Source organism: Hemiscyllium ocellatum, chromosome 18, assembly GCF_020745735.1.
Source record: "Hemiscyllium ocellatum isolate sHemOce1 chromosome 18, sHemOce1.pat.X.cur, whole genome shotgun sequence".
NCBI lineage: Eukaryota > Metazoa > Chordata > Chondrichthyes > Orectolobiformes > Hemiscylliidae > Hemiscyllium > Hemiscyllium ocellatum.
Genome location: NC_083418.1, coordinates 29,748,385 through 29,776,239, shown reverse-complemented (window position 1 = coordinate 29,776,239; position 27,855 = coordinate 29,748,385). Strand labels below are relative to the sequence as shown.

The window sequence follows — 27,855 nt, the reverse complement described above, 5'->3', positions numbered from 1 at the left end:
ATTCCTTTTCAAACTTCTAAGAAAACCTGTCTGTTTTTGTGGGTCACACCACTCAAACCAGACTTAAAATGCTTTTTACTTTTAAGTATGTCTTGTCAGCTAAGATCATGGTGGCTCAGTGGTTAGCAAGCTGCCTCACAGCATCAGAGGCTCGGGTTTGATTCCAGCCCTGGGTGACTGTCTGTGTGGAGCTTGCACATTCTCCCCATGTCTGCATGGGTTTTCTCCGGGTGCTCCGGTTTTGTCCCACACTCCAAAGACGTACAGATTAAGTGAACTGGCCATGCAAAATTGCTCACAGTCCATTCGTCAGAGGGAAATGGTTCTGGGTGGGTTATTCTTTGGAGGGCTAGTGTGCACTTATGGGGCCAAATGGCCTATTTCCACACTGTAAGGAATCTAATCAAATGGTGGAGTGGATTTGATGGGCCTAACAGACAATTTCTATTCCTATATGTCCATGGACATAGATCTCTGAAAGTTGCCACCCAGGTTGATAGGATTTTAAAAAGGTATACTGTGTGTTAACTTTTAATTGTAGGGGGATTAAGTTTCTGAGCCAAGAGGTCATGTTGCAGCTGTATAAAGCTCTGGTGCTACCGCACTTCGACTATTGCATACAGTTCTGATCAGTGCATTACAGGAAAGCCACGAGGTCATGTTGCATCTGTACAAAGTTCTGGTGCAGCCACACTTGGAGTATTGCATACAGTTCTGATCATTGAATTATAGGAAGGATGGGGAAGCTTTGTAAAGGGTTCAGAGGTGATGTTGCATGGTATGGTGAGAAGGTCTTACGAGGAAAGGCTAAGGGACCTGAGGCTTTATTAGAGAGAAGAAGATTGAGAAGTGACTAAATTGAGACATCTAAGATAGCCAGTGGGTTAGATTGGGTGGTCAGTGACAGCCTTTTTTCCTCAGATGAAGATGGCTAGCACGAGGAGACATAGCTTTAAATTGAGGGGTGATAGATATAGGACAGATATCAAAGGTAATCTCTTTACTCAGAAAGCAGAAGGGGTGTGGAACTGTTGTAGACTCACCAACTTTAAGGGCATTTAAATGGTCATTGGATATTCAGATAATTGGATGAAAATACAATAATGTTGGATAAATAGGCTTCAGATTGATTTCACAGGTCGGCACATTATCAAGGGCCAAAGGGCCTTTACTGTGCCTTAATGTTCTATGTTCTATATCTTATTATCTTGTAGTCAATCAAGATCTACTATCTCTTCCCAGACTGTGATAGATTAGGGGTCATGTCTGTAATTGAAAATATGAGATAATGAAAGCAGGAAGTGAAACAGATGACTGAAAGTATTGAAAAATCAATCAGTGAATTTTCTTGTAGTTTCATTGTGTTAATTCATAAAATGGCCAAAATCAATTGTGATAAGAAATGCCTGGTTTTTATATGTATACGTATGTATGCATATATTAGAGTTTGTTTTCAAAATGATGGTAGATGGAAGTTGGTTTCTTTTGTGAAGGGTTTAAAAAAAATGTCTTTCTGAATCCATGATGTAATGCATGACATTTCAAACAACAGGGAACCTCTCAAGTGTTAATGAAAGATAGTTTGTCCTGTGCTGGATTTATGATATGGAGTATAAACATCAAGAGACATTCATTTGCTTTTGCTTTAGGATAACTAAGGAGTAAGTTTGGCTTAGGAAACTCAGAGATTGGAAGTTTTTGAGCAGTTTCAGACATAACTGGAAAGAGAGGTACAATACACTTTCTCTCTTAGAAAGGAGTGTAGAATACATCAGGAAATAAGTTACATTAGTAGAAAGTTTATTTGAGTAACTTTAGTTAGAAATCAGCACTTTGTTAAAAGACTGAGAAAGTCTAAGCTCTCAGTTTTAAGTATTCCTGTAAGAAGACACCACAGTTCACAGGAAATAATTTTGAGGAATCAGTTGAACCAAAGGTAAAAAGCTGAAACAGAATTTGAAATTATAATGTGATGTTTTTGGGAAACAGATATAAACCTGGCTTTTCTGTGTGTTTTAAGATATTTCAAACTGTATAATTAGATAAGCTTAGTTTGTTTTATTTTATCATTTTGCTTTTAAGTAATAAATTGTGATTTATTGGCAAAGAAAATCTACAGCCTTGTGTGCTTATGTTTCAGTAAATGGCCACCACATTAAAATTTTAAAATAGAATCTGTCAAGCCAGTTTTAATTCTGGGATCTGACTTTTTCCAATTGTAACATGGAAAACACTAGGAGAATACAAGTGTCTCATCCATGTTGCTCTCACTAGGGCAGAGCTGGTGATGTAAAGATAGGCGCTGATATTATATACATCACGTATAAATGATGTAGACAGAATGTGGTGGTATGATAACTAAGTTTGCAGATAACATGAAGTTTAGCAGGGTGATTAATAGTGAGGAAGGTCTTTGGTTACAGGAGGAAATAGATGGATTTGTCAGATGGGCCAATCAGTGGCAGATGGAGTTTAGACCTGATGAGTATGAAGTGATGCACTTTAGATGGATTAACAAGAAAAATGAGTACTCAATGAATGCCAGGACATAAGGAGCAGAACACTGAGGAACAGATGGATCTTGAGATGCTTGTCCAATGATCGCTGAAGGTGACAGGACAAGTTAATAGAGAAGTTAAGAAGGCATATGGAACACCTGCCTTTATCAATCATAGCTTAGATAGTAAGAGCAGGGGGCTTAAGTTACAACTAATCAAAACTTTGGTTAGGCTATAGCTCAAGTATTGTGTGTATTTCTGGTGACCTCAGAATAAGAAGGATGTGATTACACTGCAGTGGGTGCAGAGGAGATTCAATATCGATGTTGCTTAAGATGGAACACTTTATCACAAAGATAAGCTGGAGGCACAGGTTGCTTTCTTTTGAGCAGAAAGGCTGATTGGGGACATGATAGAGGTATAAAGGGGCATGGACATGGTGATAGGAAACAACTGTTCCCCTTGGTTGAAGAATTAATAACAAAGGGCCATTATTTTAAGGTGAAGGACAGAAGGATTTGAGGAAAATATTTTTCATGCAGGTGGTGTTGGGAATCTGGAATGTACTGCCTGGGACTGTGATGGATGTGGGAAACCTCACCGCCTTTAAAAGGTACATGGATAAATACTTTAAATGTCATAACATTCAAGACAATTGGCTAAACGCTTAAAATTACTGTAGATAGGTCAATGCAGACTTGATATGCAAAAGGCTGCATGAGTCTATGACTTTAATATCAATAGGTTAAGGCTGGGATTACCAAGAATAAAAAAATGAAATTTCTAATTAGATATATGAAAAACCCAAATAAACTTTTGTCTTCAAATTACTGAATGATTGCATATTAAGAAGAATGAAGGTTGAGCACACTGGGGCTTATGATTTAAATTAAGTTGAAGATTGGAATTGAGGAGTGGATCCAACAAATAATTAATAGCCCAGCTGTGGGATTACTGATAGCAATTATTAGCATTGGAAAAGGAACACAGAACAAGTTAAAAAAAAAGTTTGGGATATCCATAAGTTAATTGTAAACGGAGCATTACTAACTTTAGCATGGCATGGGCAGCATGGCGGCTGAGTAGTTAGCACTGCTGCCTCACAGCGCCAGGGACCTGGGTTTACTTCCACTGTCAGGTGACGGTCTGTGTGGAGTTTGCACGTTCTCCCTGTGTCTGTGTGGGTTTCCTCCCACAGTCCAAAGACTGGACACTCTAAGTTGCCCATAGTGTCCACGGATGTGTAGGTTAGTGGATTAGGCATGGGATATCCCTTGCCAGAAGTTTAACAGTTCTGAACATAAATCAAGCTGATTAAAAGCTTTAGTAGATATCCAAGATGATGAAAAATATATCATTAAAGTCTTCAAGTGCAGAGTTTAAGATATACACATTGGAGGTAGGAAGATCATCAGTCATGGAACAGGCATGCTGAAAACTGTATTGGCCAATAAAGAATAGGGTGAGCATTAAATTTTAAAAAGTACAGTTTCTCTGAGTCCTAGCCTTTGCTGGAGCATTTGGGTAATTTCAATTAACTATACATAACGAATGCTATCTGTGCAGTGTCTTGTGAGCTACACAAAATGTACCTCAGAAATGTCATTGGTCTGGAAATGTTGTCTGTTTTTCTATCTGCAAAAGCTGATAGACCCACTGAGTTTCTACAGCACATTTTATTTTTGTATTACATTAAAAATCTATTTATGTTAAACATTGTTACGTTTGCCACATAGATTGTCTCCATTTTCCATTGAATTATAATTCTTACCACAGTTTGGCACAGTTGTCCTCCGAAGAATAAAATTTATAACTCGAATTCTGAAATAAACATAACATTAAAACATTATCTTCAGCTACACGGGTTGTTCTTTTCTTTGACTGTGCATTACATACAGTTTGTGTGGTTTAAACTGAAAGAATCTGATTTAACTCTTTTCATTATGGTCCAATGAGATGCTGCTTTGTGCACTGGGTATACTGCGTGCAAGCAACCCAGTTTATCTGACACTAAACCAGTGGGGAAATGCCTGTCATATAGATAATGCATATTAAGTGCAATAACTGTAGGCAACAAGGTGCTCAGTAGTTAGCACCAGGGACCTGGGTTCAACTCCAACCTCAGACGACTGTCTGTGTGGAATTTGCACATTCTATCTGTGTCTGCGTGGGTTTCACCAGGTACTCTGGTTTTCTTCTCTTCATCACAAAGATGTGCAGGTTAGATGAATTGGCCATGCTAAATTGCCCATAGTGTTCAGGGGTGTGTAGGTTAGGTGCATTAATCAGGGTTAAATGTAGAGTAATGGGGAATGGGTTTGGGTGGGATACTCTTCAGAGGGTTGGTATGGACTGGCTGGGCCGAAAGGCCTGTTTCCACACTAGGGATTCTATGAATCATTGTTGCATAAGAACAACTCAGCATTCAGTTTAAACAAATGTTAGAGGCTGGATCTGACATTAGGGTTACTGAACCTGAAATGTTTTTCCCCATAAATGCTGCCAGATCCGCTGAGTTTCTCCACCAATTTCTGTTTTTGTTCCTGATGTTAACTACTTCGAGACATATTTCTGGAAGGAAAATATTTTACATGTGTGATATACAACAGTATATTAGAGGAAGGCTGAATAACCAAAATAAAAGTATGTTTTCTGAAAAGTAAGAGGCTAGGAAAACTGTCTAAAAGCAGGTAGTAAAAAGTGAGGTCTGCAGATGCTGGAGATCAGAGCTGAAAATGTGTTGCTGGTTAAAGCACAGCAGGTCAGGCAGCATTCCAAGGAACAGGAAATTCAACGTTTCGGGCCAGAGCCCTTCATCATTCCTGATGAAGGGCTCTGGCCTGAAACGTCGAATTTCCTGTTCCTTGGATGCTGCCTGACCTGCTGTGCTTTAACCAGCAACACATTTTCGTGTCTAAAAGCAGGTATCTTATATGTAAAAAGAGAAGTAGCACAGATAAACTGAGAAGAAAATGGCAACGACCATTTTCTCACATAGTTTAAATATGTGCAGGTTAGGTGAATTAGCCATGCTAAATTGTCCATAGTGTTCAGGGATGTGTAGGGTGCATTAGTCAGAGACAAATGTAGAGTAAAAGGGTAGGGAATGGTCTGGCTGGGTTATTCTTGGAGGATCAGTGTGGACGTTTTAGGCCGAAGGGCCTGTTTCCACAGTGTAAGGATTCTATGAATTGACCATCGACAAATAATGAAAAAAGGGTAAATTCTACAATATGATTACAATTATTGACTAAACATATCAGCACAGAAGAAAAGTGGAGCAAGAAGTTCTTTCATAAGAAGATAAATTAAAACCAGACTATCTTTTTAAAGAAAAAGAATAAAGTTTTGTACTAAGAAACAAGAAATAAAACTTTTAAATGTTGTAAGGACAGGTTGTTAAAAAAAAGCACATTGAATCAAGGAGATACACAAGACAAAAGGAAGCAAGTAATGTTTTGTAATTAATCAGCAGTTAGATTGTGACAGATGATTCTATGGTAACAACATAATAAATAGGTGTAAGAGAAGGCCATTTCACTCCACAAGTCTGCTCTGACATTCAACAAGATCATGGCTGAGCTGTCCCAGACCTCAACTCCTATTTCATGCCAGCTCATAATAGTTCTCAACCTCCTGATATTTCAATAATCTATCAGTCTTTTGTTAAGACAGTATTTTTTTTTCTATTTGTGACTGTGGATTTTAATGGGAAAAAGCACTGTTGTAAAACCAAGGACTACGGGAGGAATTGCTGCACTTTAAAATCAAGTTAGAGTCATAGAGTCATAGAGATGTACTGCATGGAAACAAACCTTTCGGTCCAACCCGTCCATTCCGAACAGATATCCCAACCAATCTAGTCCCACCTGCCAGCACATGGCCCATATCCCTCCAAACCCTTCCTATTCATATACCCATCCAAATGCCTCTTAGATGTTGCAATTTTACCAGCCTCCACCACTTCCTCTGGCTGCTCATTCCATACCCGTACCACCCTCTGTGTAAAAAGACCCTTAGGTCCCTTTTATATCTTTCCCCTCTCACCCTAAATCTATGCCCTCTAGTTCTGGACTCCCCGACTCCAGGGAAAAGACTTTGCCTATTTACCCTATCCATGCCCCTCATAAGTTTTTAAACTTCTATAAGGTCACCCCTCAGCCTCAGACGCTCCAGGGAAAACAGCTCCAGCCTGTTCAGCCTCTCTCTATAGCTGAAATCCTCCAACGCTAGCAACATCCTTGTAAATCTTTTCTGAACCCTTTCATGTTTCAAAACATCTTTCCGATAGGAAGGAGACCAGAATTGCATGCAATATTCCAACAGTGGCCTAACCAATATCCTGTACAGCCGCAACATGACCTCCCCAACTCCTGTACTCAATACTCTGACCAATAAAGGAAAACGTACCAAACACCTCTTTCACTATCCTATCTACTTGCAACTCCACTATCAAGGAGCTATGAACCTGCACTCCAAGGTCTCTTGTTCAGCAACACTCTCTAGGACCTTACCATTAAGTGTATAAGTCCTGCTAAGATTTGCTTTCCCAAAATGCAGCACCTCGCATTTATCTGAATAAAACTCCATCTGCCACTTCTCAGCCCACTGGCCCATCTGGTCAAGATCCCGTTGTAAGCTGAGGTAATCCTCTTCGCTGTCCACTACACCTCCAATTTTGGTGTCATCTGCAAACTTACTAACTCTACCTCTTATGCTCGCATCCAAATCATTTATGTAAATGACAAAAAGTAGAGGACACAGCACCGATCCTTGTGGCACTCCACTGGTCACAGGCCTCCAGTCTGAAAAAGAACCCTCCACCACCATCCTCTGTCTTCTACCTTTGAGCCAGTTCTGTATCCAAATAGCTAGTCCTCCCTGTATTTCGTGAGATCTAACCATGCTAATCAGTCTCCCTTGGGAACCTTGACGAATGCCTTACTAAAGTCCATATAGATCACATCTACTGCTCTGCCCTGATCAATCCTTCTTGTTACTTCCTCAAAAAACTCAATTAAGTTTGTGAGACATGATTTCCCACACACAAAGCCATGTTGACTATCCCTAATCAATCCTTGTCTTTCCAAATACATGTACATCCTGTCCCTCAGGATTCCCTCCAACAACTTGCCCACCATGGACTGGTCTATAGTTCCCTGGCCTGTCCTTACCACCCTTCTTAAACAGTGGCACCATGTTAGCCAACCTCCAGTCTACTTAGAAGCAGGTATCTAAGTCTTAGCATTGTATTAGAATCCAGCAGCCTCTGTGTCTTAACCTATTTTCTTTTTTACTATTCATTTCAATGTTGGCACTGCTGGCCAGGCCAGCATTTATTGCCCATCCCTAATTACCTCGAGGCATTAAGAGTCAACCATGTTGCTGTGAGTCTGGAGTCACATGTAGGCCAGACCAACTAAGGACAGCAGTTTCCTACCCTAAAGGACATTAGTGAAACATATGGGATTTTCTGATAGTCAATAGTTGTTTCAGGTCAACATGAGATTCTTAATTCTTTATTTTTTTCTCTCGTGTACAAAGTCTATAATGCTGATTTATTAACAGGAATATTCTGTATGTTAACTTGTTTTTTAGCACAGGAGAAGAGAAAGGCCACTTGTGACAATGGGAGCAATGAAAAGCAAACATTTCAGTCAGAGATGGATTACACATCACTGTATGGCACAGTGCTGCATCAATGTCAGAGTTGCAGCATGTGCCAGCAGTTTATGACAAAGAAATTGAAACAAGCTGAAAGAAGATCACAATGTGTGAAAGTCAAAGGAGACAAATGTTTACTGGCTTGATAGTTGACTTTATTCACTCAGGTGATACCTCCAAATCAAGGGGCTGGAGCAATTCTCAGTTTGGGAATACATAATCCCCAAAAATTCCCAAACAATTGAAATATATTTCAATTGGCCCTGGTCAGTTAAGCACTTAGTCCTGTGCATGTCTAGGGATCCATTCCCTTGCAGTCCAAGGTGGGGAAATGGTCAGACTTCAAGGGTAAGTGCAAGCAGTCCAAGGATTATATATAAATCAGTCAGGGCCGTTTAGAGTTCAGTCTCGGAGGTGAGCTATGGTCAGACGGGGCTGCCCTGCCATTCAGTCCAGGGGATGGGCACAGTCAGCCACGGAGGTTCACATTACTAATGGATAGAAGACTTATCAGAAGGAAGTCCGAGACAACCTGGGAAAAGCATGCAGCTTAGGTCTGAAGAATCTCACTGTATGGGACTGAGGGAATGGTGACTGAGGGAAAGCAGTTATTGATTGTAAAGTGAAACCTGATAGTTAATTGGAGGAGAGTGGGTGCTCTCAAAAAGGGCAGGTTCAAGCAGGTTATGCTTACTTCCCCCTATAAATAGGGAGGATGCAGAGCCAGCAACGGACACAATAATAGTAATGCCAAAGGGCTTAACCTAAATAAGGAAAAGTTGATTGGTCATTGAGATACAGGAGCAGCAACATAAAAAAGGAAATGTCAAGGATATAGGGAAATGCATGGCTCACAGGTGGAGCCTGCAAATTACTCATTCGGACACAAAGTTGGAAAATCATCATATTAGAGCAAAGGTCAACTGTGAAATAAATTCACAAAATAGTTTGCACCCAATGCAAAGTAGGAAAAAGGGTAATTGCTTTTGCAATATTACTTTTTAAGCACTATAACTGGTAATTGCAGTAATCATGCCTTCACTGATGAAGGAAGGCTCCCATCTATTTTTAATTCTCACTTCATCAAGAGGTCAGTAATTGTCGAAGAATGCAGATAACAAATTATGGTCTTGAATAATCATGACATTATATTGTGCCCTGGTTTTCACCATGTGATGTAAACTCACCAAGTTCTTATTGTAACAAGAAACTTAAAAGTTGAACCTGATGTTCTTAATGACAATTGGTGGAGAATCAAAGGTTAATGGAGTTGATTGGAATGCAGAATTCAAAATATAAGTAGTTTAGCTATGTGTTTATTAAATGATGCAGCAGGCCCGAGGAACCAAATGGCCTACTCCTGCTCCTGTTCTGTATGTTTGTATTGATGGAAGACAAAGCAAAGCAGTTGTCACATTCTCAGAAAGGTAAATCTGCGAGGACATGAGCTGTAATGTATAACAGAGGTTAGATGGCTGCGTTTTCATGGGGCATACAGGCAGAAATTTATTCCCAATGGACACTTTGGGATTGAATATCGTGGTACAGAAAAATCCAACATATATTATTACAGCAGCCTATAATGTACAAATATTGCATTCATAGTCACATGTATCTGTGCTAACATTAAGCTGATACATTACAATAGAGAAACATGTTTTCAGTACTGTACCATGCTTGATCTGATCCCAGTTAAAATAAAGTATACCCTCAGGTCACTCTTAAGGTACAGTAATGTACATGTATTTGGAAAGGCAAGGACTGATTAGGGATAGTCAACATGACTTTGTGTGTGGGAAATCATGTCTCACAAACTTAATGGTAAGGTCCTAGGGAGTGTTGCTGAACAAGAGACCTTGGAGTGCAGGTTCATAGCTCCTTGAAAGTGGAGTCGCAGATAGATAAGATAGTGAAGAAGGCGTTTGGTATGCTTTACTTTATTGGTCAGAGTATTGAGTACAGGAGTTGGGAGGTCATGTTGCGGCTGTACAGGACATTGGTTAGGCCACTGTTGGAATATTGCGTGCAATTCTGGTCTCCGTCCTATCGGAAAGATGTTGTGAAACATGAAAAGGTTCCAAAATGATTTACAAGGATATTGCCAGGGTTGGAGGATTTGAGCTATAGGGAGAGGCTGAACAGGCTGGGGCTGTTTTCCCTGGACTGTCGGAGGCTGAGGGGTGACTTTATAGAGGTTTACAAAATTATGAGAGGCAAGGATAGGATAAATAGACAAAGTCTTTTCCCTGGAGTTGGGGAGTCCAGAACTAGCGGGCATAGGTTTAGGGTGAGAGGGGAAAGATATAAAAGAGACCTAAGAGGCAACTTTTTCATGCAGATGGTGTGGTACTTGTATGGAATGAGCTGCTAGAGGATGTGTTGGAGGCTGGTACAATTGCAACATTTAAGAGGCATTTGGATGAGTATATGAATAGGAAGAGTTTGGAGGGATATGGGCCGGGTGTTGGCAGGTGGGACTAGATTAGGTTGGGATACCTGGTCGGCATGGACAGGTTGGACTGAAGGGTCTGTTTCCATGCTGTACATCTACAGACTGACTCTATGAGCATGTAACTTAAAGGTATACTGACATACTAACTCTGAGACATAAAACAACATGCTTCTTCTGCTACAGTTTTAAAAAATCCAAATTATTATATGTTGTTGCATACATGGACATGATATCACTTCAGTAACTATGCAAATAGATACAACAGAATTTACAAGACTAACATTACATAGTTCAATGTAATGCTTTGGAGGTGTGACAACTCATCCTCACTGGTGATTATATACCTATTTTGCAAAGTAAATATTGTGGCAGCTTTGACAACTTTGTATGATCTGGGTTGGTTGTATATTTTCAAAACCATTGCTGGAATCAAAGTATTTGAATTTAGATTTCCTAGTCACACTGTCTGCCCAATGTGCAGTTTTTATAGTTCTCTAACTGCTCTAACTTCAAAGAAGTATGTCTTGCTAGACAAGTGTTTACTGTGCATGGTTGTTTGTTTCTGTCTTCTATGCCCAAATTGTTCAGTGGGTGAAAATTGCTTCTCCATTAGTGTCACATGGTCCACATTCTACTTTAGCCATGCCTGATTTGTTATGTATACTGGTTCTCATCTGCAGGAAATACATCTCTTCTTTGTGTTGTCGCATGCAGGAGCAACTCCACAGAAACCTTGCTGAATCTTGAAACAATTCTTCATTGTGATAATAAGTAAAGCAAAATAGTACGGATGCTGAAAATCTGAAACAAACAGAATGCTGGAGAAGCTCAGCAGGTCTGGCAGGATCTGTGGTGACAGAAATCACTTTAACATTTCAAGTTTGTAATGGACCAAACTGTACTCCATCAAAATATATTAAGGAGATAGCCTGGACCCTAACTTTTTCTTATTTTAATGGCAAGTGTCAAACGTTGTATTCTGGGTGCAATTCGATTGGTCAAACTACCAAAATACACTTTATTCATACACAATAGTTAAAATACAACAAAAGGAAGAAAAACATTGAAATAGCTTAACTCTATTAGAAAACGTAACAAAATGATAGATTATTTAAGTATTAAACAGCAATTGTTCCAATACAATAACATTCCATAAACACAACATTGAAAAAGTCAAATTCAGTAAAACAGATGATCTCACAGGTAATTCTCTAGTCCAGGAAGAAAAAAACTCAAGAGAAAACTCAGAGAGAGAGTAGCATGGAGAGAGATGTACTGCAGCTTTCAAACTGAGCTTCATGACCCCAACAACAGCTACTAAAAAGTTGAAAGTCCTGGTCCTGTAGTAGCTTGACCCCACACATTCAGACTGCTTCTATTGTTCCAGATTTAGGAAAAAACCCAAGGCCTCGCAGGCTGTTTATTTTATAGGCTTTGAAGCAGACTGGTCAGCTCAACCTTTCTTCAAAACAAAACAGGAGCAAATGAACCTCTTAAAGCCATAGTATTGTCACAGACTTTTCTTGAGAACATTATGATAGCTCAGTTCTCCACAGTTTCCACTGATCTGAAGCTCTTCCTTTGTAGCCTACCTGAATATTGTAAATGTATCTTTAAAAATAGAACATAGAACATAGAAAGATACAGCGCAGTACAGGCCCTTCGGCCCTCGATGTTGCGCCGACCGAATCCTACCTAACCTACACTAGCCCAATAACTTCCAAATGCCTATCCAATGCCCGCTTAAATGACCATAAAGAAGGAGAGTTCACCACTGCTACTGGCAGGGCATTCCATGAACTCACAACCCGCTGTGTAAAGAATCTACCCCTAACATCTGTCCTATACCTACCACCCCTTAATTTAAAGCTGTGTCCCCTAGTAACACCTGACTCCATTAGCGGTAAAAGGTTCTCAGTGTCGACCCTATCTAAACCCCTAATCATCTTATACACCTCTATCAAATCTCCCCTAAACCTTCTCTTCTCCAATGAGAACAGCCCCAAGTGCCTCAGCCTTTCCTCATAAGATTTTCCTACCATTCCAGGCAACATCCTGGTAAACCTCCTCTGCACTCGTTCCAATGCCTCCACATCCTTTCCAATGCCTCCACATCCTTAATGGCATTAATCAGCAAGCTGCCAGTACAATGACTACCTGTCACTTATAATTGGTAGACTATTTTCTAGCTGCCAGTTTTTAATTAGTTTCTTCTCAGAAATTCATTGTCCCATCACCCATGCAGCCTGAATATCTCCCAGACAGGTCATCTACCCAGTTGGTAAAAACCAGCCCTAGTTTTTTGGCAAGCTTCGTGGTCACAACTAACAGATGAAGTCCAGCAATTCTGTTCAATTTGTTGATGGGTTGAATTCAAGAGAATATTTCTATGTACTATTACCAGAGACTGGAATCTAAAATTACTGTTCACAATTACATAATTTCACATTCATTCATCATTTACTTCCAATTTGAATTAAATCAATATGGCAGAGTGAACTTTGTTATTCCATGTGAACTGGTTGGACAGAGATCGATGATAACTCAACAAATATATAATTATATTAAATCTACCACACTTGATCAATAATACCTGGTTGACTTTGAGATTGTTTCCAGTCCAGTAGAGCTACAAGTTCGCTCAGCAATATTCAGAAGCTGAATGTATTTTTCAAATATCTTGTCAGGAGCTTGGATTCCAAAGAACTGATTTAAATCATTTTCTTTTTTCTGGAAAGAGAAAACAATCTTGACACTTTTTTTAGTGTGAAATTAATATATTTATATATTTTGGAATCATTAACCTTTCTTTATTCACAATCATTATGCCAATATACTCCCTACATCACCTTAGCTTTTATTTCTACAGTCAAATGATTATCTTCAGGACATTGTAATAATGTAGGATCTTGTAGTAGTTGCTGCACCTGCATGCTATTGTGCTTCATGAAAAAGCATATGCAGATTCCTCTGTGCTGCTCATTTTGGAGTCTCTCTAAATATAAATAAGTCTATCTTTTTATTCTTCAAACCAGGTGCATTATCTCATATTTTCTCATATTAAACTCAATCTGTTATGTTTTTGCACACCTACTCAACTTATCATTATCCCCTTGAAGTTTCCTTATGTCCACATCACAACATATTCTCTCCCCTATTTTTGAATATCAGAAAATTTGATATATTACAATTGCCCTCTTCCCCAAGTCATTCCTTTATCATGAACTCTAGCATTTTCCTAAAAAATGTCAGGATAATTGGCCTAAGATGCCTTCTTTTCTTCTTGAACAGGGATGTCACATCTGCTAGAAACCTCCCAGAATATAGTTTTGAAATATGTTAATAAATGCCTCTGCTCTCCCTGCAGCCATTTCCTTGAAATCATCTGGATTCAGGCCACTAGGTCTGTTAGCCTTTAGTCTCATTAGTTGTCAAATATTTTGTTACTTACAATAGAGACTTTTACACCATCCTTATAGTATCCTCCACAATAAAAACTAAGGCAAAACATTGGTTTAGATCATCTAACATTTCCCTATTGCCTGTTATCAATTCCCCATTTGCACTCTCCAGAGGTATCATACTTAATTTAGTAACTCTCCTTTTTTATATCCCCGTGGAGGTGTTTGCTGTTGATTTTATATTTCTTGCTAATTTACTTTCATAATCAAGTTTCTCCTTTTTTGTTAGCTTTTTAGTAATTTGCTGCTTGTTAAAAAAAGTTACAAATTATCTGGTCTACAACTAGTTTTCATGTTTTGTATGTTTTAGTTTTTGACTAGACACTCTTGTTGATTGCTTTTGTTAATTACCAGTGGTTGATCCTTCTCATTGAATTCTTCTTTCTCACAAAAAAACATGTTTAATGAGGATATGAAATATCCACTTAAAGGAAACTATTCTGAAGACAATTGCTCATTCAATGACTTCCTCCTTGTGTTATTTTTCCAGTCTGCTTTAGACAACTCTTTCTTCATGGTGGTAAAAACAATGACGGCAGATGCTGGAAACCAGATTCTGGATTAGTGGTGCTGGAAGAGCACACAGTTCAGGCAGCATCCAAGGAGCAGTGAAATCGACGTTTCGGGCAAAAGCCCTTCATCAGGAATAAAGGCAGAGAGCCTGAAGCATGGAGAGATAAGCTAGAGGAGAGTAGGGGAGGGGATGAAGGTGATAGGTCAGGGAGGAGAGGGTGGAGTGGATAGGTGGAAAAGGAGATAGGCAGGTAGGACAAGTCCGGACAAGTCATGGGGACAGTGCTGAGCTGGAAGTTTGGAACTAGGGTGAGGTGAGGGAAGGGGAAATGAGGAAACTGTTGAAGTCCACATTGATGCCCTGAGGTTGAAGTGTTCCGAGGAGGAAGATGAGGCGTTTTTCCTCCAGGCGTGTGGTGGTGAGGGAGCAGCGGTGAAGGAGGCCCAGGACCTCCATGTCCTCGGCAGAGTGGGAGGGGGAGTTGAAATGTTGGGCCATGGGGCGGTGTGGTTGATTGGTGCGGGTGTCCCAGAGATGTTCCCTAAAGCGCTCTGCTAGGAGGCATTCAGTCTCCCCAAAGTAGAAGAGACCGCATCAGGAGCAACGGATACAATAAATGATATTAGTGGATGTGCAGGTAAAACTTTGATGGATGTGGAAGGCTCCTTTAGGGCCTTCAATAGAGGTGAGGGAGGAGGTGTTGGCGCAGGTTTTACAGTTCCAGCGGTGGCAGGGGAAGGTGCCAGGATGAGAGGGTGGGTTGTAGGAGGGCGTGGACCTGACCAGGTAGTCATGGAGGGAACGGTCTTTGCAGAAGGGGGAAAGGGGTGGGGTTGGAAATATATCTCTTTGTTGGCTATGTAGAACAGTTGATCTTCCGTAATTACACCCGCACCACTCACCACTTCTTCCTCCGCTACATTGATGACTGCATTGGCGTCACCTCGTGCTCCCGCAAGGAGGTTGAGCAATTCATCAACTTCACCAACACATTCCACCCTGACCTTAGATTTACCTTGACCATCTCTGACACCTCCCTCCCCTTCTTGGACCTCTCCATTTCCATTAATGACGACCGACTTGACACTGACATTTTTTACAAACACACCCACTCCCACAGCTACCTGGATTACACCTCATCCCACCCTACCTTCTGCAAAAATGCCATCCCATATTCCCAATTCCTCCGCCTCCGCCGTATCTGCTCCCAGGAGGACCGGTTCCACCACAGAACACACCAGATGGACTCCTTCTTTCGAGACTGCAATGGTTAAAGATGCCCTCCATCACATCTCGTCCACATCCCGCACCTCCGTCCTCAGAACCCGCCCCTCCAACCATAACAAGGACAGAACGCCCCGGTGCTCACCTTCCACCCTACCAACCTTCGCATAAATCAAATCATCCGCCGACATTTCCGCCATCTCCAAAAAGATCCCAATACCAGGGATATATTTCCCTCCCCACCCCTTTCCGCCTTCCGCAAAGACCGTTCCCTCCGTGACTACCTGGTCAGGTCCACGCCCCCCCCTACAACCCACCCTCCCATCCTGGCACCTTCCCCTGCCACCATAGGAACTGTAAAACCTGTGCCCACACCTCCTCCCTCACCTCTATCGAAGGCTCTAAAGGAGCCTTCCACATCCATCAAAGTTTTACCTGCACATCCACTAATATCATTTATTGCATCCTTTGCTCCCGATCCGGTCTCCTCTACATTGGGGAGACTGGACGCCTCCTAACAGAACGCTTTAGGGAACATCTCCGGGACATCCACCAATCAACCACACCGCTCCGTGGCCCAACATTTCAACTCCCCCTCCCAATCTGCCGAGGACATGGAGGTCCTGGACCTCCTTCACCGCCACTCCCTCACCACCACATGCCTGGAGGAAGAACGCCTCATCTTCTGCCTCGGAACACTTCAACCACAGAGCATCAATGTGGACTTCAACAGTTTCCTCATTTCCCCTTCCCCACCTTACCTTAGATCCAAACTTCCAGCTCAGCACTGTCCCCATGACTTGTCCGGACTTGTCCTACCTGCCTATCTCCTTTTCCACCTATCCACTCCACCCTCTCCTCCCTGACCTATCACCTTCATCCCCTCCCCCACTCTCCTCTAGCTTATCTCTCCACGCTTCATGCTCTCTGCCTTTATTCCTGATGAAGGGCTTTTGCCCGAAACGTCGATTTCGCTGCTCGTTGGATGCTGCCTGAACTGCTGTGGTCTTCCAGCACCATTAATCCAGAACTCTTTCTTCATACCTATGTAATTGCCCTTATTTAAGTTAAGGTCACTGGTATCTCTCCCTCAAACTGAATTTTAAATTCTACTACATTACGATTGCTAATCCTCTATAGGATTCTTAACTATGAGATCTCTTTTTAATATTGCCTCATTACTATTTCTAAAATAGTCTGTTCCCTATTTGTTTCTGCAACATACTATAAAAAGCAATCCCTGATAACGATAGAAATTCATCTGCTTGTCACTCTTGCCTATCTGATTTGTCCAGTTAATTTGCAGATTAAAATCACCCACTACAATTGTAGCATCTTTCTTATATGCCTCCATTATTTCCTGACATATATTTTCCTATAGTGAGGTAAGACTCTCACTAGTGACTTCTTTCTTTTTGCCATTCCTTATTTCTACTCAAACTGATTCAACACTAGGATCTGTTGCAACTGCCTCACTATTCACTACTGCACCAATAATTTCCTTTATTAAAAAAGTTATTCCACCTCCTTTTCCTTTTGACTGTTGAATACTGAGTTCCCAGTCTTGGTCACATTGTAACTACCTCTCTGTAATTGCTATCAAGTCATATTCATTTGTTTGTGCTGTGAACTCATCTATCTCATTACAAATGCTATGTTTAGTCAGATAAAGTGTCTTAATTATTACAAACTTTTTAATAATTTTTACAATTATTACTTATTCTGGTTCTAATTTATTTTTCCTCAATACTCTTCTAAATTTAGTTTCTACATTTTCCTGTATCACTTTGACTGTTGTTTACTTCTTCATACCCTCTACCCTCTCTTGTTTCTTTGTGATTTTTTAAAACTTCTCTTCAACTGAACCCTCCCCACATAGTTTAGTTTAAAGCCCCATCTACAACCCAATTATACAATCCACCAGGTCACTGGTTGAAATGACACTTCTCCCAACAGAAAAGATTCCTCTTTCTCCCTCTTTCACTGCTGCACGATTCTGAACTTATCTTCCCAAATCTGTCTTTGAGCCGTACATTTGCCTGTCTAATATACCCAATTTGCATGTGGCTCAGGTAGTACTCCAGAAATTATTATCTTTGCGGTTCTGTTTTTATTAATTTAGCCCAGAGCTGCGTGTAATACCTCGGCAGAAGTCCTTTCTAATTCCTACCTATGTGGTTGGAACCTACATGGACTCTGATAATCGGATCTTTCCCTTTCCATCTCAAGTTCCTCTTCAGCTAAAATTGATGTCCTGAATCTTGGCACCAAGTTGGCCTTCAGGACTCTTGTCTTTGCTGCAGAGAACAGTAACACTTTCCTACGTTATGTTTGAAAGTGAGGTAATTCGATCTGAGACAAGGATCTAAAATGTGAATAAGGGAAAGCATGAAAGCACAAGCCATACGTTAGTTCAGCTGGATTGGGAAAATGCATTAAAAACCATGACTATATATAGATCATTGATAGTCCTCAAAGATCTATTACACAGTTTACAGAAACTCTATATTCCTTCAAAGTGCAAAAACTCAAAAGAGACCAGTCAACTTTGCCAGACAAAAAAAGTTAAGATTTGTATAAGATTTTTTTAAAAAGGCTTTAAAGTAGTTGGAAATTGTACTAAATATGAAGATTGGTGAGTTTTTAGAATTCAGCAATGGAAGACAAAAAAAAATAAGAACACTCTACAAATACAATCTATCAAAAAAAAATGGACTGCATAAACTTTTACAGGTACATTAAAAGGAAAGCTTTAGCTAAGATGAATGTAGGTACATTAAAAGCAGAGTCAAGAGAACTTTTTTAATAAGGAATTAAGGAATAGCAGAGAAATAATTGATTATTTTGTGTAATAACATGCTGAATGATGGGTAAAAATATGGCAGATAGAATAGAATGTGAACAAGTGCGAGGCTATCTACTTTGGTAGGAAGAACAGATGTGCAGAGTATTTTTTTAAAGCTAACAAAGTGAAAAGTGTAGAACTGCAAAGGGACTTGGGTGTCCTTGTCAATAAGGTACTGAAGGATAACATGCAGAGATGTGACATCTAGACAGATCTGGGTGTTCCATTACATGAATTGCAGGTTACTATACAGGTACAGCAAGAAATTAGGAAACCCAGTAAAGTTGGATTATTGCTTATTGTAAACAGAATTGAATACAGAAGTGAGACAGTTAAACTTGAGCTCTTTGGGATGTTGGTGAGACCACAGATAAAATACAATGTAAAACATTGATCTCTTTACGTAAGGAAGGATAGAAACATATTGAAATAATTCAGAGAAGGTTTACCAGCATAATACCAGGAATGGGTATGTTGTCTTATGAGGAAAGGCTGGGCAGGCTAGGCTTGTATCAGCTGAAAATCAGAAGAGTAAGAAGTGACTTGTAAGGAACATAAAAGGTCCTGAGGAGATTTGAAGAGTACATAAAATAACGTTTCCTTCCATGGGAGATTTTAGATCTGGGGTCACCTGTTTAGGACAGAATTTAAAGAATGTTACCTTACAGACAGCTGAGAGTCTTTGGAATTCACTTCTTTGAAAGACAGTAGAAGCAATCTTTGAATCTTCCAAAGGCAGAGGTGGGCAGATTCTTGGAAAGCAAGGGGTTGAAATCTTATCAGGGTTAGGCAGGAATATGGAGTAATCAGATCATGCATGATCGTACTGAATGGTGTAACAGGCTTGGGGTTCTGTGTGGCCTTTTCCATATGTTCCATTCCTGATATGTAGAATTTGAATGTGTGTCCCCAAAATACTTGTCTAGCTCTCTGGATTACCAGCTGGTGACCTTATCATTAGACCATTAACTCCGCTGTACGCCCCCTCCCCCGCCCATAGTTTCAAATTTTAAATTTAAATTAATTACAATTTGCAATTCCCAAAATGGAGCATATAATAGGTGAGTACAGCAAGGCAAATGCTTGAAATACTCAACAAACAAAGCAGCATCTAGAGGGGGGGGGGGGGGGGGGGGGGGGGGGGGGGTGGAAAGAGAGAGAGAGGATTAATGCTTCAGGTCCTCTAAATCTGTACTAGTTCTCACAAAGGGTCACTCACCTCTGTTTCTCCATGCACAGATGCCGCCAGATGTGCTGAGCACCCCAACACACATTGTTTCTATTTAAGCAAAAGTTCGCTACCACTCTAAAAATAAACCAGACTTCTTGTAAGCCTTTCATTCCCTTCCAACAAAAAAACCCAGCACCAGCTGCCTGAGATCTGATTGGCTACAACATGAACAATGAACTTTCAAAAAAAAGTTAAGGAGTTACAAAGAAAACATATACAACTGTCTCTCACTACTCACTCTGTTTTCTCTCTCATTTTCATTCTCTTAATCACTTACTCTCTTTTACTCCCATTCTAAAAGATGAAAGACTTAACCTAGGTTTGTATAATATATCATTTCAGCTGCATGTCACTGTAATCTTTCGCTATAAACTCTGTGTCTTATTATTCTACTTCACAACCACCTGATGAAGCAGCAGCACTTCGAAAGCTAGTGCATCCAAATAAACCTGTTGGACTATACCCTGGTGTTGTGTGATTTTAACTTTGTCCACCCCAGTCCAACATCGATTCTTCCAAATCATCTCTTTTACTTAGTCACTTTCTCACACAGATTTACACACAATCAGTTCTCTCACACTTTTCCTTCAGTCTCTATTGTACTCATTCTCTCACATATCAACAATGAAGAACTAAGGTTGGAAGGGGATATAGGAAGACAGAACCCTTTGAAGAGTACATTCAGAATCTGGACTCGGCCAGCCAAGGTGAAAAAAACGATCCTGTGTTCGTGGAAGAAGTTGCTGAAATCCTCATTAAAAAATCTTCATCCCTTCCATCTCAAGGCTTCAGGAACAAATAAGAAAGATCACTAGTGGCATTATCTTCACCACTGGAATTCCTCTCACACTGACCCAACCCATAGCCCTGGCCAAAGGAAAACCATAAATACAGATACTATCCCCAGTTTTGTGATCAGCAAATTAGGAACAGCACTGTGTGTTACAACAGAGCTCCAGCAAGGTCACAATGAAAATTAATTTATGGGAATATTATGCATAATTTGATAGAAAGATCTTCATCTGTTATTTATCATGAACCTGCCTCATGATATTGATCAGATGGAGTTGAAATAATTTTTCACAAATTTTGGCAATGCGGTGGAACTCTATACTAACAACAAGACTAATGGCTGGAGGAGGTCAGAGCCCAACCATCAGGTGAGATGAGCTGCAAATGTGTTGCTGGTCAAAGCACAGCAGGCCAGGCAGCATCTCAGGAATAGAGAATTCGAGGTGAGATGGTCAGGAAAGGCCAGATAAGTGAGGCACTAAACTGAATAACATGCTCACGTACATGTTACTTTCAAATTCTGTCTTGAAGAACAACCATCCACAGAAGGACCTCAATTATCCGACATTCAATTACCCGAATATCGGATTACCCTGCAAGATCGCAAGGTCCCGATGCTTGGCTAAACTATGTTATCCGGCATTCAGTTATCCGGAGTTCGATTAACCAAATGAAATACTCCCCGCCCGTGTCCCTCAGATAATTGAGGTTCCTCTGTAACTAATTATAAGAGATTTTGCAGCTTATTTTTGTGAGAATCCTGTGTAACAATGAAAATTACCCTAATAAGGTAGGAAGGGAAGATGAGACAGAATGGAGAATAACAAGTCTGTTTGTTTTGCATTAGTAATAAAGAAAATTTTAAAATCTATGATAAAGAATGTGATAAATAGATATTTGGAAAAGAATGGTAACATTTGGCAGGGTCAATATGAATTTATGAATGAGAAATTATGTTTGACAAACTTGGTTTGAGTCTTTTTTTAGGATATTGAATGTAGTATTAATAGGTGAACTAGTGAATGCGGTGTATTTGCATTTTCAGAGTTTCCTTTTGATTAGGACCCACACAGGAGGTTAACAAATAAAATTAGAGCACATGGTTTTGGGGGAAACACATTTCTATGAATTGAGAATTGGTTAATAGATAGAAGCCAGTAAATACTGTCAGGACTACAGATATTTTATTTGGCTTGGACTGATTTGTTTCAGAGAATGAACCAGCTGCTCTTAGAGGGAAGTGGAAATGTGGGGACATGTGAAACCAAAAGAGAAAATGCTGGAAAATCTCAGCAGCTCTGGCAGCATCTGTAAGGAGAGAAAAGAGCTGATGTTTCAAGTCTAACTGACCCTTTGTCAAAGCTTTGACAAAGGGTCAGTTAGACTCGAAACGTCAGCTCTTTTCTCTCCTTATAGATGCTGCCAGAGCTGCTGAGATTTTCCAGCATTTTCTCTTTTGGTTTCAGATTCCAGCATCCACAGTAATTGTGAGAAGGGCACAATAGTTATTATCAGTGATTTGAACATGTGTACTGACTGGATATATCAATTTACAAGGCAGCCTCGAAGAAGGATTCATAGAATGTATGAGGTATTGTTTCATAAAGCAACAAATCATGGAGCCAACGAAAGAACTGGCTGCTTTATATTTGGTATTATGTAATGAGTAAGGATTGATAAATGGTCTAGTAGTTAATGTTCCTTTTGGACGGAGTGACCAAACATGCTAGAGTTCCAAATTTGGACTGAAAAAGTGAAGATAGAGTCACTTAGGCAAGTTTTAGTATTGGGCAAAGATAAATATACAGGCCTAAGGAAGGAGTTGGCCCGAGTGGACTGAGCAAAAATATTAAAGGCCAGGACAGTTGAAGAACAGTTGGGAGGGAAATAATAAATACCTCTCAATTAAAGAATGTTCCTGAGAGGAAGAGAAATTGGAAGGATATGGTGGAACTGGAGGAAATTCAGAGGAGGTTCACCAGATTGATTTCAGGGATGAAAGGGCTTTCATTTGAGGAGCAGTTGAATAGCTTGGGGTTATACTTGCTGGAGTTCAGAAGAATAACGGGGGAGCTGATTGATGTACATAAAATGCTAAAGGGATTGATAGGGTGGACGTTGAACAGATGTTCCCCCTTGTGGGACAGTCTTGAACAAGAAGTCATGGATATTGAGTGAGAGGAAGTAGGTTCAAAACTTAGATGAGGAGAAACTACTTCTCTCAGAGGGTTGTGAATCAGTAGAACTCACTGCCCACAGTAGAGTGGAGGCAGACTCAATCAACAAATTCAAGAAAGAAATAGGTATGTTTTTGAGGAAAAGCAGGATAAAGGCCTATGGAGAACAGATATGAAAGTGAAGTTGAGACCAGGATAAAACCAGCCATTTAAGATTTCTCATGCACCACACATGACATCACTTCCACCCCTCACATTATCGCAGATGTCACACGCTCAGTGACTTGCCACCACTTCCATCCCCCACCCATGCCACTCACCTGCATTCTGCTGACATGCCCCCCACAGATCTCACTGTCACCAATCCCGCCCCCCAGAACCCTGAGGGGAACACCACCCCTGCTCATGACTCCACCCCCACTCCCCCCACCACACCCACTCCAGTTACAGGCTCTGCCCCACTCACAGCTTCACACCCACACCAGATCCCAGCTCCCAGCCTTGCCGTGTTTTCACCATCCCTCCAGACCTCCCCCTCCCTGAGGAAGAACGATCAGTCCTCAGCAATGGACTCACCTTCATCTCCGCGCCACCCCACCGCACCCCCCCTACACCCCGCCCACGCATCAATGAATTTAAGCTGTGACATCGAACATGTCTTCTGCCACCTCCACCTCCGAGCTTACTTTCACAATCAGGACTCCCGCCCAACGTCCAAGGACCTCTTTGCCCGCCTCCAACACACTGCATCCACCTGGACACACCATGCTGGCCTATTACCCACCCTCGACCTCTTCATTTCCAACTGCCACCGGGACATTAACCGCCTCAACCTGTCTACCCCCCTCCCCCATTCCAACCTCTCACCCTCACAACGCGCTGCCCTCCACTCCCTCTGCTCCAATCCTGACCTCACCATCAAGCCAGCAGATAAAGGGAGTGCAGTGGTAGTCTGACGCACTGACCTCTACACCACTGAAGCCAGACGCCAACTCGAGGACACCTCCTCCTACCGCCCCCTCGACCATGACCCCACCCCCCATCACCAAACCATGATCCCCCAGACCATACAGAACCTCATCACCTCAGGAGATTTCCACCCACAGCTTCCAACCTCATAGTCTGGGAACTCCGCACTGCCCGGTTCTACCTCCTTCCCAAGATCCACAAGCCTGACCACCCTGGCCAACCCATTGTCTCAGCATGCTCCTGTCCCACTGAACTCATCTCTACCTTCCACGACACTGTCCTATCCTCCCTAGTTCAGGAACTCCCCACATACGTTCCAGACACCACCATACCCTCCACTTCCTCCAAGACTTCAGTTTCCCCAGCCCCCAACACCTCATCTTCACCATGGATATCCAGTCCCTCTACACCTCCATCTGCCATGACCAGGGCCTCCAAGCCCTCCGTTTCCTCCTCTCCCAACGTCCCCAACAGTACCCTTCCACCGACACTCTCACTCGTTTGGCTGAACTGGTCCTCACCCTTAACAATTTCTCCTTCGAATCCTCCCACTTCCTTCAGACCAAAGAGGTAGCCATGCGCACCCGTATGGGCCCCGGCTATGCCTGTCTCTTTGTTGGCTACATAGAACAGTCCATCTTCTGTAATTACACCGGCAACACTCCCCACCTCTTCCTCCGCTACATTGATGACTGCATTGGCATCACCTCTTGCTCCCACGAGGAGGTTGAGCAATTCATCGACTTCATCAACACATGCCACCCTGACCTTAAATTTACCTGGACCATCTCTGACACCTCCCTCCCCTACCTGGACCTCTCCATTTCCATTAATGACGACCGACTTGACACTGACATTTTTTACAAACCCACCAACTCCCACAGCTACCTGGATTACACCTCTTCCCACCATACCTCCTGCAAAAATGCCATCCTGTATTCCCAATTCCTCCGCCTCTGCCGTACCTGCTTTCAGGAGGACCAGTTCCACCACAGAACACACCAGATGGACTCCTTCTTTCGAGACTGCAATTTCCCTTCCCACGTGGTTAAAGGTGCTCTCCAACGCATCTCGTCCACATCCCACACCTCCGCCCTCAGACCCCACCCCTCCAAACGTAACAAGGACAGAACCCGCCTGGTGCTCACCTTCCACCCTACCAACCTTTGCATAAACCAATCATCCGCCGACATTTCCATCACCTCCAAACGGACCCTACCACCAAGGATATATTTCCCTCCCCACCCCTTTCCGCCTTCCGCAAAGACAGTTCCCTCTGTGACTGCCTGGTCAGGTCCACACCCCCCAACAGCCCACCGTCCAATCCTGGCACCTTCTCCTACCACAGCAGGAATTGCAAAACCTGCGGCCACACCTCCTCCCTCACCTCCATCCAAGGCCCTAAAGGAGCCTTCAACATCCATCAAAGTTTTACCTGCACATCCACCAATGTCATTTATTGTATCCGTTGCTCCCATGCTGTCTCCTCTACATTGGGGAGATTGGACGCCAACCAGCAGAGCGCTTTAGGGAACATCTCTGGGACACCCGCACTAATCAACCACACCGCCCTGTGGCCCAACATTTCAACTCCCCCTCCCACTCTGCCGAGAACATGGAGGCCCTTGACCTCCTTCTCGGTCGCTCCCTCACCATCCGACGCCTGGAGGAAGAACGCTCATCTTCCACCTCACAACACTTCAACCCCAGTGCATCAATGTGGACTTCACCAGTTTCCTCATTTCCCCTCCCCCCACCTCACCCTAGCTCCAAACCTCCAGCTCAGCACTCTCCCCATGACTTGTCCTACCTGTCTATCTTCCTTTTCACCTATCCACTCCACCCTCCTCTCTGACCTATCACCTTCATCCCCACCCCCATCCACCCATCGTACTCTTTGCTACCTTCCCCCACCCTCCTTCCCCACCTATCACCTTCATCCCCACCTCCAATCACCTATTGTACTCTGCTACTTTCTCCCCATCCCACTGCACCCCCCCCCCCCCCCCCCCGCCTTTCATTTAAATTTCCACTCTTCAGGTACTCTGCCTATATTCCTGATGAAGGGCTTTTGCTCAAAACGTCAATTTACCTGCTCCTTGGAGGCTGTCTGATCTGCTGTGCTTTTCCAGCACCATTCTAATCTAGAATCTAGGAGCTGAACTGCCTACTCCCACTCCTAATTCCAATGTTCCTAAATCCCCTTTTGCCATGTACTTTGATTTTGTGCATTTTTTGTCCATATTTTCTACACACTTTATTTCTAAAAAGACTGTTTTATCCATCTATCTGTCTGTCATCATATGCATGAATAAACATATGTTTAGATTTAAAAGGGGTGTAGTTTATGTTTGATTTGTATTAAGTAATGTTTTTGCCACATGTTAAAGGATAAGATTGTCAAAATGAATAAGTTTTTTTTCTTGTTCATTGATTAAATCTGGTGCAAGCTTTTTATTTTATCTTAGATAGGGAGTCATAATCTTAGAGATTTAAACTGGTCACACATCATATTTGTAAAGATTCAGAATAATGGAACTGGATTTGCAGCAAACCACTCCTACAGGAATCATGACAGTAGAAATAAATGGATCCTTCTCAGGATGCTAGACTATTACTGGTGGGGAACTGCAAGAATCAGTGTTAGGTCTACAGCTGTTTACAATCTACAGAAAGAATTTGGGTACAGGGACCAATTGCAAAAAATATTTCCAAATTTCTTATGTTTCCATTTGTGTGGAAATGTACAATGTAAAATGGATGCAGTGAGGATTCGAGTGATGAGTTAAAACATGGCTTATGGAACATAATGTTAACAACTGTGAAGTTCTGCACTGTGTTAGAAAAAATAAAAATCCAGAATATTTCTTAAATTGTGAGAGGTTAGGAAATAGAGATGAACAAAGGGACCTGCTGTCCTTGATCATGAGTCACTAAGATTCAGCATGTAGATGCAGAGATCAATTAGGAAGGCAAATGGTATGGTGGCTTTCATAATAAGGGTATTTGAGCAGAGGAGTAAAGATGTTTTACCGTAGTTGCTTAAATACTCACTGAGAAGTCCTCTGGACAATTATGTACATTTTTAATACCTTTATCTCAGAGAGTTTTGAAGAGGTGACAAAAAAGATAGAGATTTTTGAAGAAGTAACAAAGAAGATTAATGAAGGCAGAGTTGTAGACAATCCAGGGAGAACTAGCCAATTGGATACAAAATTGGGTTGAGGGTAGGAGGTAGAGGATGGTGGTAAAGGATTGTTTTTCTGACTGGAATCCTGTGACCTGCAGTGTGCCACAAGGATTGATGTTGGGTCCACTGCTTTTCGTCACTTGTACAGATATCCCCTGCTTTTTGAAAGTTCATTTTACACCACTTCGCTTTTATGAAAGACCTACATTAGTACCTGTTTTCATGAATCCGAAGAGGATTTTCACTTTTACGATAAAAGGCAAAAGTTTTCCTATATAAATTAATGCTTCTTTGCTTCATGCCATTTCAGCTTATGAAAGGTTTCATATGAACGCTCTACTTCTGGATAGTGGTGGTTACCTGTATACTGTAAATGATTTGAATGTGAATAAAGGAGGCATGGTTAGTAAGTTTGCAGATGACACCAAAATAGGTGGTATAGTGCACAGTGAAGAAGGTTTTCTAAAGAGTACAACAGGATCTTGACCAAATAGGCCAATGGTCAAGGAGTGGCAGATGGAGTTTAATTTAGAAAAATGTGAGTTATTAAATTTTGGAAAGTCAAACAAGGGCAGGACTTACACGGCTAATGGTCAGGCCCCAAGGTAATGTTGCTAAACAAAGAGACCTAAGGGTGCAAGTGCACAGTTCCTTGAAAGTGGAGTCACAGGTAGACATGGTAGTGAAGAAGGCATTTGGCACGCTTGCCTTCATTGGTCAGTGCATTAAGTATAGGAGTCAGGAATTTATGTTGCTGTTGTACAGGATATTGGTGAGGCCACTTTTAGAATACTGCATTCAATTCTAGTCTCCCTGGTATAGGAAGGATGTTATTAAA

General features: G+C 41.5%; 1 protein-coding gene across 1 annotated transcript in view; it reads right to left on the bottom strand.

Moving 5' to 3' along the window:
- The window catches only part of LOC132824543 (anoctamin-9-like), a 199,318-nt gene that overhangs the window by 145,571 nt on the left and 25,892 nt on the right, over positions 1–27,855 (bottom strand). The window contains exon 4 of the mRNA XM_060839176.1: positions 13,208–13,344. Within this exon, the coding sequence (XP_060695159.1) occupies positions 13,208–13,344 (137 nt within the window). The remainder of the gene's footprint in view (positions 1–13,207; positions 13,345–27,855) is intronic.